The sequence below is a fragment of the Vulpes lagopus genome, chromosome 12, assembly GCF_018345385.1.
Source record: "Vulpes lagopus strain Blue_001 chromosome 12, ASM1834538v1, whole genome shotgun sequence".
NCBI classification, from domain to species: domain Eukaryota; kingdom Metazoa; phylum Chordata; class Mammalia; order Carnivora; family Canidae; genus Vulpes; species Vulpes lagopus.
The window spans coordinates 75,552,301-75,568,704 of NC_054835.1; the positions used below are offsets into that span (position 1 = coordinate 75,552,301).

A 16,404-nucleotide genomic window follows, 5' to 3' on the forward strand; every position below is an offset into this window, starting at 1 on the left:
ATTTATCAAATAAATATATGACCTTTCAGGTACACAGCTAATGGCAATTAAAATATGGCTATATTAGTCATACTATGTTTTGTGTTCATTTATTTTATTTATTAAAGTAGTGTGTGTATTTGAGGTCACATTTAAGCATTACTTTTGCATTGCAGAATATATAACAATTATACGTGACTAAAATGTATTGATAAAACAAGGGGGGATGTCAAGGAGACACTGTCCCATAGGTGGAAATTGGTAGGAATTATCAGTCAGTTATCAAACAGAATAAAAGTTGTTGCTGTCAACCAGAAAGAGGAAAAAATGTTAAGTTTAGCCTTCCAAAATTTAGTATTTTCACATTAAATCTAGAGAAAAGAACTAAAATGAAATGCTGTGTTGTAACACACAAGAAGTAGTTAGTGAATTACTGTTGTTTGCTCAGTACTGTGTTAACAGATGTGGGTTGGAAGCTTTAGAATGCCCCTTTCCTTTAGGTAGCTCTTATTATAATTATAATCACTCTACTGAATTACTGAAAGGACGATGGATATCTCATAGAATTACTGAGAAGCCTGGAGAATCAGGCTCAGAAAACAAGAGCCAGGAAGCTGACAGCAGCCTTTATCATCACACAGAATCATTGCTGTGAGATGTCACTGCTGCCACAGGTGAAACACAAGTGGAGGCGGCTACTGCTGCACCACCCCCTGCTTCTGTGTCACAAGCTTCTCATCTGAGGTCAGAGTCTAATGCATCCAATGGGAGGCATCTAACTGAGGTGCCCAGAGTAACCTCTTTGCAAGACAGGCTGGGGAAGCAAATATATGTCCATTTTGTGTCCATAAATCCCTGATAGTAGTGAATTTTCCAAATATGGGAGCACAGTTTAGATGTGCTCCTCAAAAGAAATATATTAAAATTTCTTTGTTTTTTTTTTTTATTTTGTTATTTTCATGTGACTCTGAGATTCAGGAATAACGACTTCCTCATCTTAGTAACCACAGTAGTCAGGACAGTGCTTGTGAGCCGATATGAATTCATATCGGAAGTAAGACACAGGGGTTGGTGTATTGTAAGAAAGAAAATATGGTTGATAGCATGTTAAAAGAAGGTTAATTGTATAGAAGATTGCACATAAGAGATAATCATAAGAGAAAAAAAACAGTGGAAGGATGTATGGAGAAAGTGACTATCAAAGAACATAGTAATTGAGTTTTAAGACAGATAAGGATTTTTGAATAATTGTTTTTACTTTTGATTACAACTGAGATATGACTTACATACAATAAAATGCACATAGCTTAATAACGAGCTTGATGAATTTGACGAACATTCCTCTGTGATACTACACAAAGTAAGACATAAATCTCTTCTATTACCCAGGAATTGTGACCCCTCCCGGTCTTCTTACCTCCTCTCCCTATCTGATGAAATTACTCTCATTACTATCTCTATAGACAAATTTTACGTGTTTGTAGACATCATATAACTGGAATCATATAGTGTGTACCCTTTTCTGTCTGAATTTTTCCACTGAACATAGTATTTTTGGGATTTGTCATCATACTATAATAGTTTATTTTTTGCTCTCAGTAGTTCTTTAGTGAGGCATAGTATATTCCATTATATTCGTATGCCATACTTTGTCTATTGGTAGATTTTTTAGTTGTTTCCCTTCAAGGATTATTATGAATAAGGACAATATTAACATCCTTATAAACAAGGATGACAAATAAACAAAACAAGCTTATTTTGTTTTGTTTTTTGTTTCCCCTTTGCAGATACCCATTTTCACTTATCTAGGAAATATAGATATGCTTAACTTTATAAGAAATCACCATTTTTCCCAATAGTTGAACTATTTTACATTTCCACCATTGGTGTATAGGAGCTCTAGCTGTTCCACAGCTTTATCAATATTAGTGTGACCAGTCATTTTGATATTATAAATTCTAGTGGGTATGAAATGATATCTCAGTGTGATTTTTCATTTTTTCCCTAATTACTAGTGATGCTGAGAAATTTTCATGTTTCTATTAGCCTTTCATATATATTTTTTCTAAAGTATGTGTTTATGTCTTTTGCTATTTTCATGCATTATTTTTTTCTTATTGATTAGAACTGCTATATATAGACGTGTCTCATATATATTATTGTTAATGCTATATTTTGATAGATACATTTTTAATTTTGACAAAGCACAGTTTACCGTTTTTTTTTTCTTTTATAGTCAATGTCTTTTTGGTCCTATCCATGTCATTCTTGCCTACTCCAAGATCATAGAGATTCTACATTTTGATCTAGAAACTTTATGGTTCTGGTTTTTATGTTTAGATCTATGATCTGTCTTTAACTTTTGAGTACAGAGTGAGATAGGGTTGACATTCATTTCTTAAAATATTGATATGTACTTTATTCAGCATCACTTGACATTCCATTTCTCATGAATGAGTTGGCACTTTGGTAAAAATGAATGCTTAATTTTGTTGTGGTTATATACTGTATGGATTTGATTAGAACTTAATTAGAACTATCTAAATTAAGTGGAATGTACAGAATAATGAGATTTTCTTCCCAACCTATAATTCATATTTATATTTATTTCAGGAGAGATCAGAGTGGCCTTTGTCCTGTACAATAACTTGGGTCCTTATTTGTCCACGGAGAATGCCAGCATGAAGTTGGGAACAGAGGCTATGTCCACCAATCATTCTGTTATTGTCAATTCCCCTGTTATTACCGCAGCAATAAACAAAGAGTTCAGCAATAAGGTTTATTTAGCTGATCCTGTGGTGTTCACCGTTAAACATATTAAGGTAAGAAAATGGCATGTTAAGTTTATTTGTTCACATTATCTATATTTGTTATAGCACAAACATGAAGTGTATTAACCTTCTTTAGTTTTTTCCTATTATTTGACAGAGAGCAATTCATTATCTATAGAATGATAGTGGTGATTTTTTTTTCTAAGATGAGTGAGAATTCTTGAATTTATAAATGCTTCTGATAAAATATTTGTAGATAGATTTATAAACATGTCTCCATAATTAAAAGAGTTAGCAACATATTTAGTGAAATTGGACATGGCTTCACGTATGATGTTACAAGTAATTATGTGTTTGTGCATAAACGTATCTTTATGTATGTACAAAGATTGTATCATAAATTGAACAAAGATTTCTAAAGACCATCTTCTCAGAAATTGCTTAATTAAATCCTTTATAATGTACTTTACTTTGAAATTAGTTGAAGTCATTCTGAGATATCGATACTAGTATTCCATTAATATTAAATTTTTAAAAAGTAAATTCATCTCTAATCAGAGGAAATAAACAACATCTATTCAAATTTGCTCAGGCTTAATGAAGCCCACTTAAGATAAAAGCACTGGTATACATCTCCACAAAAGTTGAAATAGAGTATGAAGTTGTGTTAGATATAAAGAAAATACCTATCTAATTTAGGTGATCATAAAGTACTTATTGGCTTTATTGATTTTTTTTCCCCCTTTTAGCAGTCTGAGGAGAATTTCAACCCTAACTGTTCATTTTGGAGCTATTCCAAGCGCACAATGACAGGTTATTGGTCAACACAAGGCTGTCGGCTCCTGACAACAAATAAAACACACACTACATGCTCTTGTAACCACCTAACCAATTTTGCAGTACTGATGGCACATGTGGAAGTTAAGGTAAGATATATACCATGTTATAAAAGTATCTAAGCATATGGTCAGGATACCACTGTGAAAAGTCCTAAGTCCACAGTCCAGTCTTGCTTCAAAGGTTTTCCAGCTTCTTAGTAATTCTATTCAGAAACTCTCTGGGGATATGGTTCAACTCATATCCTCCTGGTTGATTCAAAGAAACCTTTTTTTATTCTATTATCAACATAGTTTATAAAATTGAAGTTAGCCTGTAAAGTTAAACTGTCCTTATAAAAATTGCCCTTAGTCTCCCCTGCTCTTATTTCATATGAATAAATGAGACCTCGTGAACAAAGCCAGGTAGGACCTGAGGACCCAAAGGCCAGTGCAGTGGGGTGAGGAACCAGGGTCTGGTAGGTTGAAGGCAAAGGAGCTATGGGTAGAATTAAATACTGCCAAAATGACTCTTGTCAAAGTAGCCATTAGCACAATAAACAACATCTGGTAATGCAAAGGGCTTAGCAAATTCTAATATAATGTAGTGGGTTTTCTCCAGTCAAGAAAACCCTAGTCTAAGGGAAAATCCCGGTGATAGTTTCCAAAGTCAGAAACACAGCTAATTTGGCTCAGTCTCCTCCTGGCATGAGTCTGGCTGCCATGGGTGGGGGAGAGCACGAGGAGGACTTAGATTTCAGATATATTTAGGACATAAAAATACAAAAGGCTTGAGAAACACAAAAGCCTTATTAGCTTGGTTATAGAGATTGATGGGTTAGTAACGAAATTAAATGGTTGTAAATTCTCTTCTTATCTCCCTGATGTCAATAAAAACAGAGGAAGGATTACTCTCCAACATGTTTTCAGAAGTGAAAACTGTGGCAAAGGTTTTATCTACTTGATGTCATTTTTCTAAATAATTTCATCCAAAATTTTCTTTGACACTCACTGTTGAATTTAGAGATAGCATAGGTAACCCAGAGGGAGGCCAAATCCAAACCCTGTTAGCACCTTAAAAGTAAATTACCTCAGTTGTGTCAGCACAGTTCAAATTTTGATCTTTAAAGGACCACATACCCTATTTTCTCAGAGCATCACAAATTGATGTAGCTTTGCAAGACTAGCTATACTAACAAATGTTAGATTTCAACCAGGAGTGTGTTAGTGTGGGTCTGGGATTCTATTTTTCCATTTAGGGAATATATTCAAACTTAGAAAAATGGATCATATTTGAAACAACAACAAAATATCTTTTTTGTTTTTTTTTTTGTTGTTGTTGTTGTTTTTTTGTTTTTTTTGTTGCTGGCGTGGCATAGTACCCTCTACTCAACCATTAGACAAGAATCCTGGCTATGACCATTATTGCATGTCAACAAGAGATAAAATAAATGCAAATCAGTATTTCCCTTTAGCAGTCAGTCACACAGCATGGATGCCATGGTTTTCTGTACCACAGTCTCTTGCAATTGCCAGTCAGGCGCATTTAGATCTCACAGCATGTTTTCGGCACTTGAGAAACAGGAAACAAGCAGACTGAACAATACTAGAAGTCCAAAAAGAAACACGGTAACTAAACTTATATTAGACTAATTTGTAAAACAGAACACCCATCTATTCAGGCACAGTGAGAAATACAGCAAAGCGTTGGAATAGATATTTATTGTTTGCTAGTTGTCACTTTTTAACCCTGCAGGGAAACGTAAGAAGGACACAGAATTATATTGGCTAGTTTTGCTTGATGAGCTGGAAAGGGGAGCAAGAGGAGTTAGCTGAGTAATCTCCTAGCTGTTGCTGTTCAGCTGTGGAACCCTGATGCATAGGCCTTCCTTCTGGGCTCTTACCTGTGCACTGCGCATGCTGCCCTTAGCTGCCATCTGAGCTATGTCGGCTGTCCATCGAGCACTTCCTTCCTTCTTTTAACGACATTTTTGAGTATTGTAATTGAGACACACACTGTGATGTTGCAGTGCAGTGGAGGATCATCGAATAAGGCAGGTTTGCTCCGAAAGGGCTTACCAAAAAAAAAAAAAAATGTTCCAATCTGAAGGATAAGAAGAATGTATTTAGTAAGGCAATGAATGTGTGGAGAATTTGCACTGACTGCATTCCTGCAACACCTTTTTCACCTTTCCTTGGGTATACCCCGCCCTCTTATTTCTTTCCTTCCTCTGCAGCTGGTCCTTCTTAGCCTCCTTTGTGGGTTCCTCTCATCACTGTGACTTCTCGTTCCTCTGGCCCAAAGTGTAATTAGATCTAGTATGGGCATTATCTGTTCTTTGTCCCTGGATGATCTCATATGGCCATATGGCTCTAAACATCTCATGATGCCCAGATTCCTATCTCCATTTTTGAACTCCAGACTCATAGATTCAACTGCTAGCTTGTTGTACCTATCCACTTAGGCTTCTAATAAGTGCCTCACTTCTAGAACCACATTTCTGGTATTCTCTCCCCTGAGGCTTCTAATAAGTGCCTCACTTCTAGAACCACATTTCTGGTATTCTCTCCCCTGAGGCTTCTAATAAGTGTCTCAATTCTAGAACCACATTTCTGGTATTCTCTCCCCTGAGGCTTCTAATAAGTGTCTCAATTCTAGAACCACATTTCTGGTATTCTCTCCCCTGAGTCTTCTTAGTTCATGAAGGGTGCATTGCCCTTCAGGATGCTCAGGCCCTAAGCTCTCACCATTTTTGATTTGTTTCTTCTTGCTCATGTTGTACATCCAATCCTGTCAGCATATGCTGCAAAATCAAGGATCTGACAAATTCTCAGCATCGTCATCACTACCACCTAGGTCACAGCCACTGTCATTAGTCCTTCACTTTCTAGTTAGAGCTCCTTAGTTGGTCTCTCTGCTTCCCTTCCTGCTTCTCCTAAATCTATTCTCAGTAGAGTTGCCAGAGGGGTACTTGTGAAATGTGAGTCAGACCTCCTCACTAGTCTGATTCATTCTCAGAAATCAGCTCTGCAATCCCTTTCAAATGCAAATCAGGTACTTCATAGCTTTGATCCAATTGGAATGACTTCTTCTCTTAATCAGAGCAAATCCCAAATCTTGGCCTCCTTAGCATCTTTGGATCTCCTTTCCTACTCCTCTCCTCTTCCTCTGGCACACTTGACTTCAACCACTACAGCCTATCTTGCCTTTCCACAAACACATTCGGTATTAGACTTGAAAGTTCCCCCTCCTCCTACCCCTCCAAACAGCCACCATAGCCAACTTCCTCATCCCCTTTAACTCTCTTTCACTGTCACCTTCTCAAAATGCTCATTGTGTCCACTCTGTTTAAAATTTCATAGTATTCCACCACCACAAAATACTGTGAGGAATAAATAAGGCAAAACAGTTCCCTGACCTCAGGGAATTTATAATTTATCAAGGGAGAGAAGGGCTAAGACTGATTTTTGAAAGGAGTAGTAAGAGAGATTTCTTAATTTTAAAGAAGAAAAATTCAAATGAGTGTGTTTGGAGATCTGGTTGGATTTATTAATTGATTCATGAATCAGGCAGTGTCCCATCTAACAGTAGTTGGGAACTCCAGTAATTTATCAAAGTGGAAGGTTTTTATTGGAGAGGGTAGGATGAGGAAGTTATTAGCAAAATAGAGGAAAGGATTATTTCAGGCAAGATCACCTTCCCTGGAGGAAAGGCTGGGGGTCTTTTAAGTGAAATTACCTCCTCTTTGGGGGGATGGAGAGGGCCCGTGTGAGAGATTAGCCCATTGGTACTTACTAGAATATTCCTGACTGGCTGGTTAATACTTACATTTCCAGGGAGAGGTTGAAACTGCTATTAGATTAGGTATTAAGTCCCCGAACTGGGCTTCGGTGATTTGGCCTGAGTGATGCCATTTTGGCCCTGTCATTTTCTTTTCAACAATAGGTAGGTCAATTTAGACAGGTTAAAGAAGGCAGGGATGCGTCTACACTAAGGTGGCAATTTTGCTGGTTAACTACTTCTGAGTTCACTGTACTTTTATTGTCTAAGGAAGCATTTGACTGTCTTCTCTATTTGACACAAAAGTAATCATTACAGAGGTGCTGGGAAGGCTCAGTCTGCTACGCATCCGACTCTTGATTTTGGCTCAGGTCATGATCTCAGGTTTGTGAGACTGAGCCCCATTTTGGACTCCACGCTTAGCAGGGTGTCTGCTTGAAATCTTGTCTCCTTTTGCCCCTCTCCCTGCTTGAGCGCATACGGGCTCTCTAAATAAATAAATAGATAGATAGATAAATTTATTTTTAAAGTAATCATTATAGAAATTAGATAATTTTATACTAAACTGAGATAGTATCCATGGTATTTTAAAACTTTTCCATTATTGCGGATCACCTACAGTTTTATTTATCTGTTGCTCAGCAGAATGTTAAATACATCAAATCCAATGGTCTCCCTTCTTTTACTAGGGATTCTTTTTGTGAACACTCTTTATGGGAGGAGTATTTTAGTTTATGGGAGTGTAAGTTTCAAACTAATTAATATTTCTGCTGTGATTTTGTAAAGCATTGTAACAAATGCTTTAGAAGAGTTGACCATTTATATCACCTATAGCTCTTTCCTCTACTCAAATTGTAATTCTTTGGGAGATAATTTTTAAAAAAAGAAAAAAAGCAAACCACTTTTTCCTGTCAGTTCAACTTGACACTGATTTTTTTTTTTTTTTTTACAGATTTTTAAAATATATTTATTTATTTGAGAGAGCATGAGCAGGCGGAGGGGCTGGGGAGGAAGAGTCTACTTACCTGACTGACCCACCCAGGCTTCCCTTTGTTACCTTTTAAAAGACTTCACTTTCCTTATTTTGATGCTCGCATCTCTTTCTATTTCTGTGTTTTTGTAGTTTAATATATCCTATTGCCCCTATCCCACACTTGACTCCAGTCCAGGTATAAGCATTGATTTTGCTGTTTGAAATCATTTTATTTATTTCTTTATTTAGTATTGATTCCAAACAGTGACAATTTAGAAAGTTTTAATGTCATACCATAGATTCTGTGTGTCAGATATTTTATAGCTTAACTTTTCCTATGCTGGAAAAAAAATAGATAGTTTTACAATGCAAGATTGTGCAGTTGCTCATGAAGGAAAGTACTTATTTTTAAAAAAATAATTTTAGGAGTGAATGGGTAGCTCAGTCGGTTAAACATCTGCCTTTGGCTCGAGTCATGATTTCAGGATCCTAGGATCAAGCCCCTTGATCATTAGGGAGCTTCGTTCTTCCTCTGCCTGCTGTTACCCCTCCTTGTGCATGCATGCTCTATCTTTCTGTCTTTTCTCTCTCTGTGTCAAATAAATGCATAAAATATTTTTAAAATGAAAAATAATTAAAAATTTAAAAAAAATTCTTTAAATTCTAAAAAGAAAAGCTATTTTGAGTTTAAGTAATGATTTTATTAGTGAAAAATAAAATGTTTAGTGCATGATGCTTAAGGTTGCACACTTACATTGCCAAATTATATGCTCATTTTTTTTTTGAATTTTGCCATATATAGCATGGTGGGATCGAGGGAGAGGTAGAGCTTGAAAATCATAACTGGTATATAGTACTTTAAATTAAGTATTTATTTAGGGAAAGATACTAGAAACTGACAAATTGAATTCTCTCCAAATATGGAATATTCCTCAAAAAGAAAATGGTTTCAAAAATGATCAAATATGCAAGATTTTATTACAGTATCTTGATATTAACTTTATATTAAAAATTAACAACAATTTAGATCCAAGAATTATTCTTGGGAGTTCTCAGTGAACCATTTTATGATAGATTTGCTTCATAGATTTATAAAAATTTGTAATTACTTATTTGCTAGCATGCTACCTCTCTCATTAGACACTAGTGCAGTGTTAAGAGCAGAGAGAGGTGAGAAAGTCAGCCATGCAGATCCTCTGGGGAAAAGGCTCTTCCAGGGAGATGCAACAAGAATACCCTGAACCAGGGTGATTCTGATGTGTCTGAGGAACTTTATGAACAGTATATTTGGAGTGGAAAGTGCAAGAGAGAAGGTACATTAGCAGAAAAAGTCAAAGGGTCTAGAATGGAAGGTAATGTAAGGCCATTGGAATGGTGTTGGGCACAGGTTTTACTCAAAGAGCAATGGAAAAGCACAGCAGAGCTTTGAGCATATGTTACATATGTAATGTATTAAATGTTTTACGTCTACCAGTTTGAAATATATTTATTAAGAGGAAAACTTCAGCTATGCCCAGACCCTAAATGATATCTATATATTTCCTTAAAGTGTGGATTCATTTTTGTTCTGAGAAATACATATTTTGCAAGATAGCTTATCTCTGTTTATTTTAATTTCTTTAAATTTTTAGATTCTTTGAAATCAGTTTACTGTGCTTTTTCCAGAGTCCAACATACTTAGATCTAAGCCTGTAACAATTTGTGATTTTCTAGAGTTGGTTACCTTTTTGTCCAGCCCACCAAAAGGCAACATATCCCTTTTAGTTAATAAAAGAATGATAGCACTACCTTCCTCACTGACCCACACCCCTCGCTCTGTATCAGCCACTTGCAAACACACATCTTTTAATTTCCTAGGGCAGAGAGAGTATTTCCAATGTTACTTGTGAGCAGTAAGCTGAGGAGATATTTCAAAATGTGAGCAAGTATGAAGGGAGTATTTTCTTCCCACCACCGTGGTTCCTGGAGCACCACATGACCTCAACTCTAATGCTTCTTTGAATCAACAACAAGAAATAAAAAATGCAGCTTCCATATCACTTCCCCCAATCAACACTGGATCACTAATTGCCTACATCTTTTTATTTAACTTCTGATACAGTCACTGTACAGAGCAGAAATTATTAGAAGAGGAGGAAAAAAGTTCTGTCTTTCCTCTATCCCTGCATAGGACATTGAGGAAGAGAGGAAAGGTAACCTAACTAGAGATAGCAAGGAAGATACTTTTTTGTGTATGCATTTGAGAAGAATTGGCAACCAGCTGTGGTCAGATTTCTTAAGTTTGTGAAAGGAGGAAATATATGCAAAATTAGCTATTTATAGAGAGAGAACAGCTGAAGTTATGGATTTGAAGAAAAATAAACCTTTAAAAAACATTCTTTTATTTTTTCATTTATTCTTTTTTATATAACTTTTATTGAAAAGTTGAAAGAATGGTATATTCAGAAATATATACCCATTTTTCTGAATTTACATTTGAGTTTTGACACACTTGATTGCCACTTTTCTGTGTATGGATGTGCAGATATATTTATCTCATATTTGATTTTTCAAAAGTAAAGTGCTGACTTTATAATATTTAATTCCTAAATCTTTCCACAAACATGTTTTAAGAACATACTCTCTGTTACTAACACACACAGGAAATTTACCATTAAGTATTATCCTATAGCATAGAATCCATACACAATTTTTTCCAATAATTCAAATAATGTCCTTTTATAGCCTTTGATTTTTTCATGCAGGACCCAGTCAAGAATCACACATTGCCTTTAGCTGCTATATCTCTTTAACCTTCTTTAATGTAGAAGTTTTCCTACCTGTTTTTGTCTTTCATGGTAGAATCCAGGTCATTTGTCCTATTGGAACATTTCACAATTTCAGTTTTCTGATTATTCTCTTATAATTAGATTCAGGTTAAATGTTTTTGGCAAGAAAACCATGTGGGAGATACTGTATCCTTTCCATTGTATTCAAAGACTCCTTATTGGAACATTGAATAAGACAATGAACTTTTTTGTAGTTAAGAAGAATCTGTGGAAACATATTTGAAAACTTTAATTCATCTCATTTTTAAAATTGTGATGTGTTCAGTCTACCCTTTGTTTCTCAAATAGTTGACTGTTGTCTTTGTGATAGGCAAAGCTTGTGGTTAAATTAACAGCACAGATAAGTAATCAGCAAAATCAGTATTTTGTAAAAAATGTCTTACCATTGTGGGAGAGCCTGTCGAATGAGTCTTAATTCGACCTTGATGGCTCAAGGAATATGCTCTGCATGAAGGCACATAACTATTTAAGCAAAATGAGAGTGACAGGATAGAAGTAGCATAAAATAGGCCTGGATTTTTGTAGTTTTAAAGTACATTTTTTTCAGTAAATCTTATATTTTTATTTTTTTTAAATCTTATATTTTTAGAGTATTTTTTTTAAAGATTTTATTTATTCATTCATGAGAGACACAGAGAGAGAGGTAGACACAAGCAGAGAGAGAAGCAGGCTCTGTGTGGGGAGCCCGATGCGGGACTCGATCCTGGGACTCCGGATCACACCCTGAGCCAAGGCAGATGCTCAACCGCTGAGCCACCGAGGCGTCCCTTTTTAGATTATTAATAACAGTCTTTCTGACTGTTTTTATTTTTGGGTGGTAGTGGAATATTTAAGCGGAAAGAAACCTGTGATTTTTCTCACACACAGCTTGGATTCTTACACTTAACAATATTTAGGTTCTTTATCATCTTCAGTAAATAAGCTTGGTTAAAAATAGCATCTGGAGACTCATCTGCAATTCCAGTTTGAAATATTTTATAAAGAGTAAGTAATCAAATTTACTTGATAATAATATTATCTCCAATAAGTGGAGATTGGGTGAGAACTTCACCTCTCAGAAGGGCCTGGCATGTCCTGTAATGATAAGAAAGAATATCATTTCTTTAAAGTGTACATACATTATCTCATTTAATCCACAATACCACAATAGGTATTATTATTATGATTATGATTCATTTCCCCAATTTAGAACCTGAGGAGAAATTACAATAAAAATTAAAAATCGGGAGACGTAGGGCCCTGATTCCAGTTTCTGGGGAAAGTGCTTCTTGTGCTCAGGCAAATCATCTGAATTCCCTGTTCCTGTTATTAAATCAGTGAAATAAGACAAATAATTTTTTTCTAACATTATCTCAGGATTATTTTAGGGATTGAGTAACAAAATTTGCTAAAATCATGTTGGGAGTTGTAAAATTTTCTGAAAAAAAGTATTTTTTTCAGTTCACAATATGCTTACTTGTCCTCAAAGCCCTTGAGCTCTTGATTCTAGGGGTGGTTAACTGTCAAGGCCCAAATATTTAATTTTGTTTCTAATAAAATGTAATGATTTATCTATTGCTATACAGCTAAGTTTTCCCTAAAAAAGAGAAGAGTTTAGCCAAGTACTTTGTCTCACTTTTTGAAGTACCAGATTCTTTTTTCACAATAAAATTGTCAAATAATAGATTTGCAGCAAAATGTTATCATAACTACGTTTAACTCTCCAGGTCTTCCAAATGTTGGTTATATGGACATTAAATTCCTACAATATCAGCACTACCAAATTTTAGGTACAATCATAAATAAATACTAAAACAATCAATACATAACTTTTTTACTGATTGCATATCCTCTTCATTAGTGAGATAATTTTTAGCATTGACTAACTAAAGGAATTTTTTTAATTAATTTAAATATAATAGCTCCACTTACCCAATTTATCCATGCTTAAGAAAGTATTTGCAACCAACCAAGCAAAGAAACCAAGCATAAAAGCCTTTCCCATCCTAATGTTCTAAAAATATCCTCAATTGCTTATACTGTTCTTAGTAAGAACTGGTTGATATGTTTACTAACTGTACTCTATTTGTTCCAGATCACAAAATTTCACTTTTTTTTTTTTTTAAATAACCATTGAGGCTATTCAGTGATTGTTTTGTTGAGGTTTTTTTTCCCTAGCTTATTTCATTCCATTGTGTCTAATAAATAAAGTGATAAAGCTAGACTTCGACTGGACTCTAGAGGAATTAGGCTAAATTTTCCAGCACAGTTATTTATGTAGCTTTCTAAGGTCTGCTTGTATAAATACAATTTTAAAAGCATTTGAACAGAAATATGGCTGAACTAAAAACCATTTTCCGTCTTTCCATTCAAAGGACTACCAATTTACTATGTGTATTTTACAGTGTCAGCATCATTACTTAAAGGTTTTCTTTGGTTGATTGCTTGCTGGTTTAAATAACCAATTCATAGAAATTTTAGGATGTTAATTTTGTAAGATTTAATGTTAGCTCAAGTTATTGTCTCTAGGCATGTCAGGTAATTGTCCCCAGGGTTATATCTGGAAGACCCCTACTCTGTTTAAAATCCAATAAATTTATTCATGAATGGAAAAAAGGAAGCCCAGTTTCCATCCCCTTTTTCTTTTTCCTGAAATTACTTTAGTTAAGAAAATCAAATGAAAATGGAATAATGAAATAAAAATGAGATGTGTGTGTGTTTATATATACATACTATTTTATTTAGTACCTGAAGCATAGTAGGCCTCTAATGAATATTCTTAGAATGAATCTACCAAGTTTTTCTTAGATACTTTGGCCTAGGTGCAGTTTCTATTTGTATGGTTTTCATAATCTAGTTATGCAAAATTACTTTCTCTTTTAAACCTAAGTTAATTTGTTTCTATTTTAAAACTTTTCTTTCTTAATGTGGTAAATTTAATCTTTGCTTATGACAAAGGAAATTACTCTAGGAGAAGAATGGTACATATATAACAATAAACTTATCTGGGTGATTCAAGTCTGGCAGTTCCATTATTTCCTTTCACTCTACTTCAGCTCTGCTATGCCATTCCGTATCACGAACCCCTTTTAAGAACTACTTCCAAAAATATCGTGTATGTGTGTGTTTTAATGGAAACAATCTTAAAAAATAAAAAAAAAAAAATTAAAAAAGAAACAATCTTAAAGGTGTTACCCATTTTGTATGGGATTTAGGAAGTTTCCTGAATAACCATCGGCAAACTTTGTTTTAACAAAACTGCTGGATTTAATCATTACACTGAAAGGACATTTTTAAGAAATTTTTACCCATACAAGCCTGGTTCTGTCCATTTCTAAGGAGCTTAGTATAATTGGGTCAGAAAAGGAGATACAGGGGAAAAAGAAAAAATCTGTGATTCTCTCCAGTGTTGGTGAAGTTGTGAAGAGCCTGGAATATTTGGCCAAAAGTTAGGGTGATCAACCTTTTAGAAAGCCCACTGAGAAACAGCACCATCAGATCAAAAATATACTTAATATTTAATAAGTTATTATGCACATATGTGTTATTACTGCTTAACTGTGACAATTAGTAGGGTTTAATACTAATTAGTAGCAGGGCTACTAATGTGAAAAACTATAAAAACATTTTCTAAATGTGTCTTTCTGTCTGAGACTGCAAAATTTTTATTGGATATTTAAATTTGAGGACTATCATTGAATATTTTTTAGATATATAAATGTGAGGCTTCAAAAAGTTAGTTCAATAAACAGATATGACTCCTATTTACTAGAAATAGCTCTGACATGTTTCTGTATGTTTGTCTTTTTCTTTTTTTAGAGAATTAAAAGTGAAGATAGTCAAAAGTAAAATTCTCTTTGACCTTTAGTTCCGTCTTACCAAGCCCTAGATTCCTAATGTCAATCCAATGTGAAGATAGCAAACTAAATATCTTCTCAACAAAGATGTTGAGCATAGGGGTGCCTGGCTGGCTGAGTTCATAGAGCATGCAACTCTTGATTTCATGGTTGTGAGTTCAAGCCCCACATTGGGCATAGAAATTACTTAAAAATAAAATCTTTAAAAAAATGCTGAGCATAAAATACAAAGGGTTTTACTGAAAGCCATTACCTAACAGGTTTTTAGACTTGTAGGAGCTAGTTCCCATCTCTCTAAATATGCCCCTCCACTTCGTACCTAAAGGCTTATTTTGGTAGACCAGCTGCTTATCAGTCAGTTCTTTTGCATATGTGAATTCATCATAAAGGCTATCCATGTCCAAAATACTTAATTATTTTTAAACACTTCCAAGCACACTGGTTACTAACATAAAGTAAGAGACTATCAAGGATAATGGTTTTAAAGCACTGAGGTAATTTTGCTTTATGATTTCAAGATCGGATTCCAAATAAGTTATAGTTTTAATAAAGGAATGAGAAAGTCCTGTTTAATTCACTTGCCCTTTGTTAGTGACATTTTCTTTGAAACTAGTCTTACATTCCCCCCAAATAAGTCATGTTTTCCTCTCTATGAGACTTTGTCGTGACCTAAGCAGAACTTGATGGAACTCAGATGAAGTCAATTCACCTTTTCTAGGTTCCTAATAGCTTTTTCAGAGATCATCAGTTTCAGAGAGAGATCATAAAAATTTGTTTTACTATAAACTTTTTCTTCATTTTCATCTGTCATATATATATATATATATATATATATATATATGAAGATTTTGTTTATTCATTCATGAGAGACACAGAGAGAGAGAGGCAGAGACACAGGCAGAGGGAGAAGCAGGCTCCATGCAAGAAGCCAGAGGTGGGACTCCATCCTGAGTCTCCAGGATCACGCCCTGGGCTGAAGGCAGTGCTAAACCGCTGAGCCATAGGGGCTGCCCTGTCATATATTTTCAAAATTAGGGAAAGACATTCTTTTTGTCCCACACTTTGAAAATACAATCTTATAGAAGACCAATATTTTAACTTATTCTCTATGACCAGAATCAAGGATTTCCATCTTGTAGGACGTGTCTCAGTAGATTATCTCCTTACCTCTCTAGAAATAAATAAAGGAAAAAAAAAAAAAAAACTCTGCACATTTTTCAGAAACTAAAAAGTGATCCAAAAGTTTCATTATAAACTTCTTATCACAGGTAAGCAAACCACATCTCCTTTTAGCTGCCTTGTGTACCAGGTATCCAGGACATTTAGTAAGAACTGTTTATTTTCTTTTCTAAGAAGTTTATAGGCTGAATGGAATTTTCCAGAATTCACACTTGCAGTGTCTGTTGAATATGCACATAGAT

General features: G+C 34.8%; 1 protein-coding gene across 26 annotated transcripts in view; it reads left to right on the forward strand.

Annotated features, from left to right (window-relative positions):
- The window catches only part of ADGRL3 (adhesion G protein-coupled receptor L3), an 802,670-nt gene that overhangs the window by 685,317 nt on the left and 100,949 nt on the right, over positions 1-16,404 (forward strand). For 25 of the 26 annotated variants that reach the window (XM_041725369.1, XM_041725367.1, XM_041725376.1 and 22 more), the window contains 2 exons: positions 2,593-2,801; positions 3,500-3,676. In XM_041725369.1, the coding sequence (XP_041581303.1) occupies positions 2,593-2,801; positions 3,500-3,676 (386 nt within the window). The remainder of the gene's footprint in view (positions 1-2,592; positions 2,802-3,499; positions 3,677-16,404) is intronic. The other variant, XM_041725370.1, reaches the window with a different exon arrangement.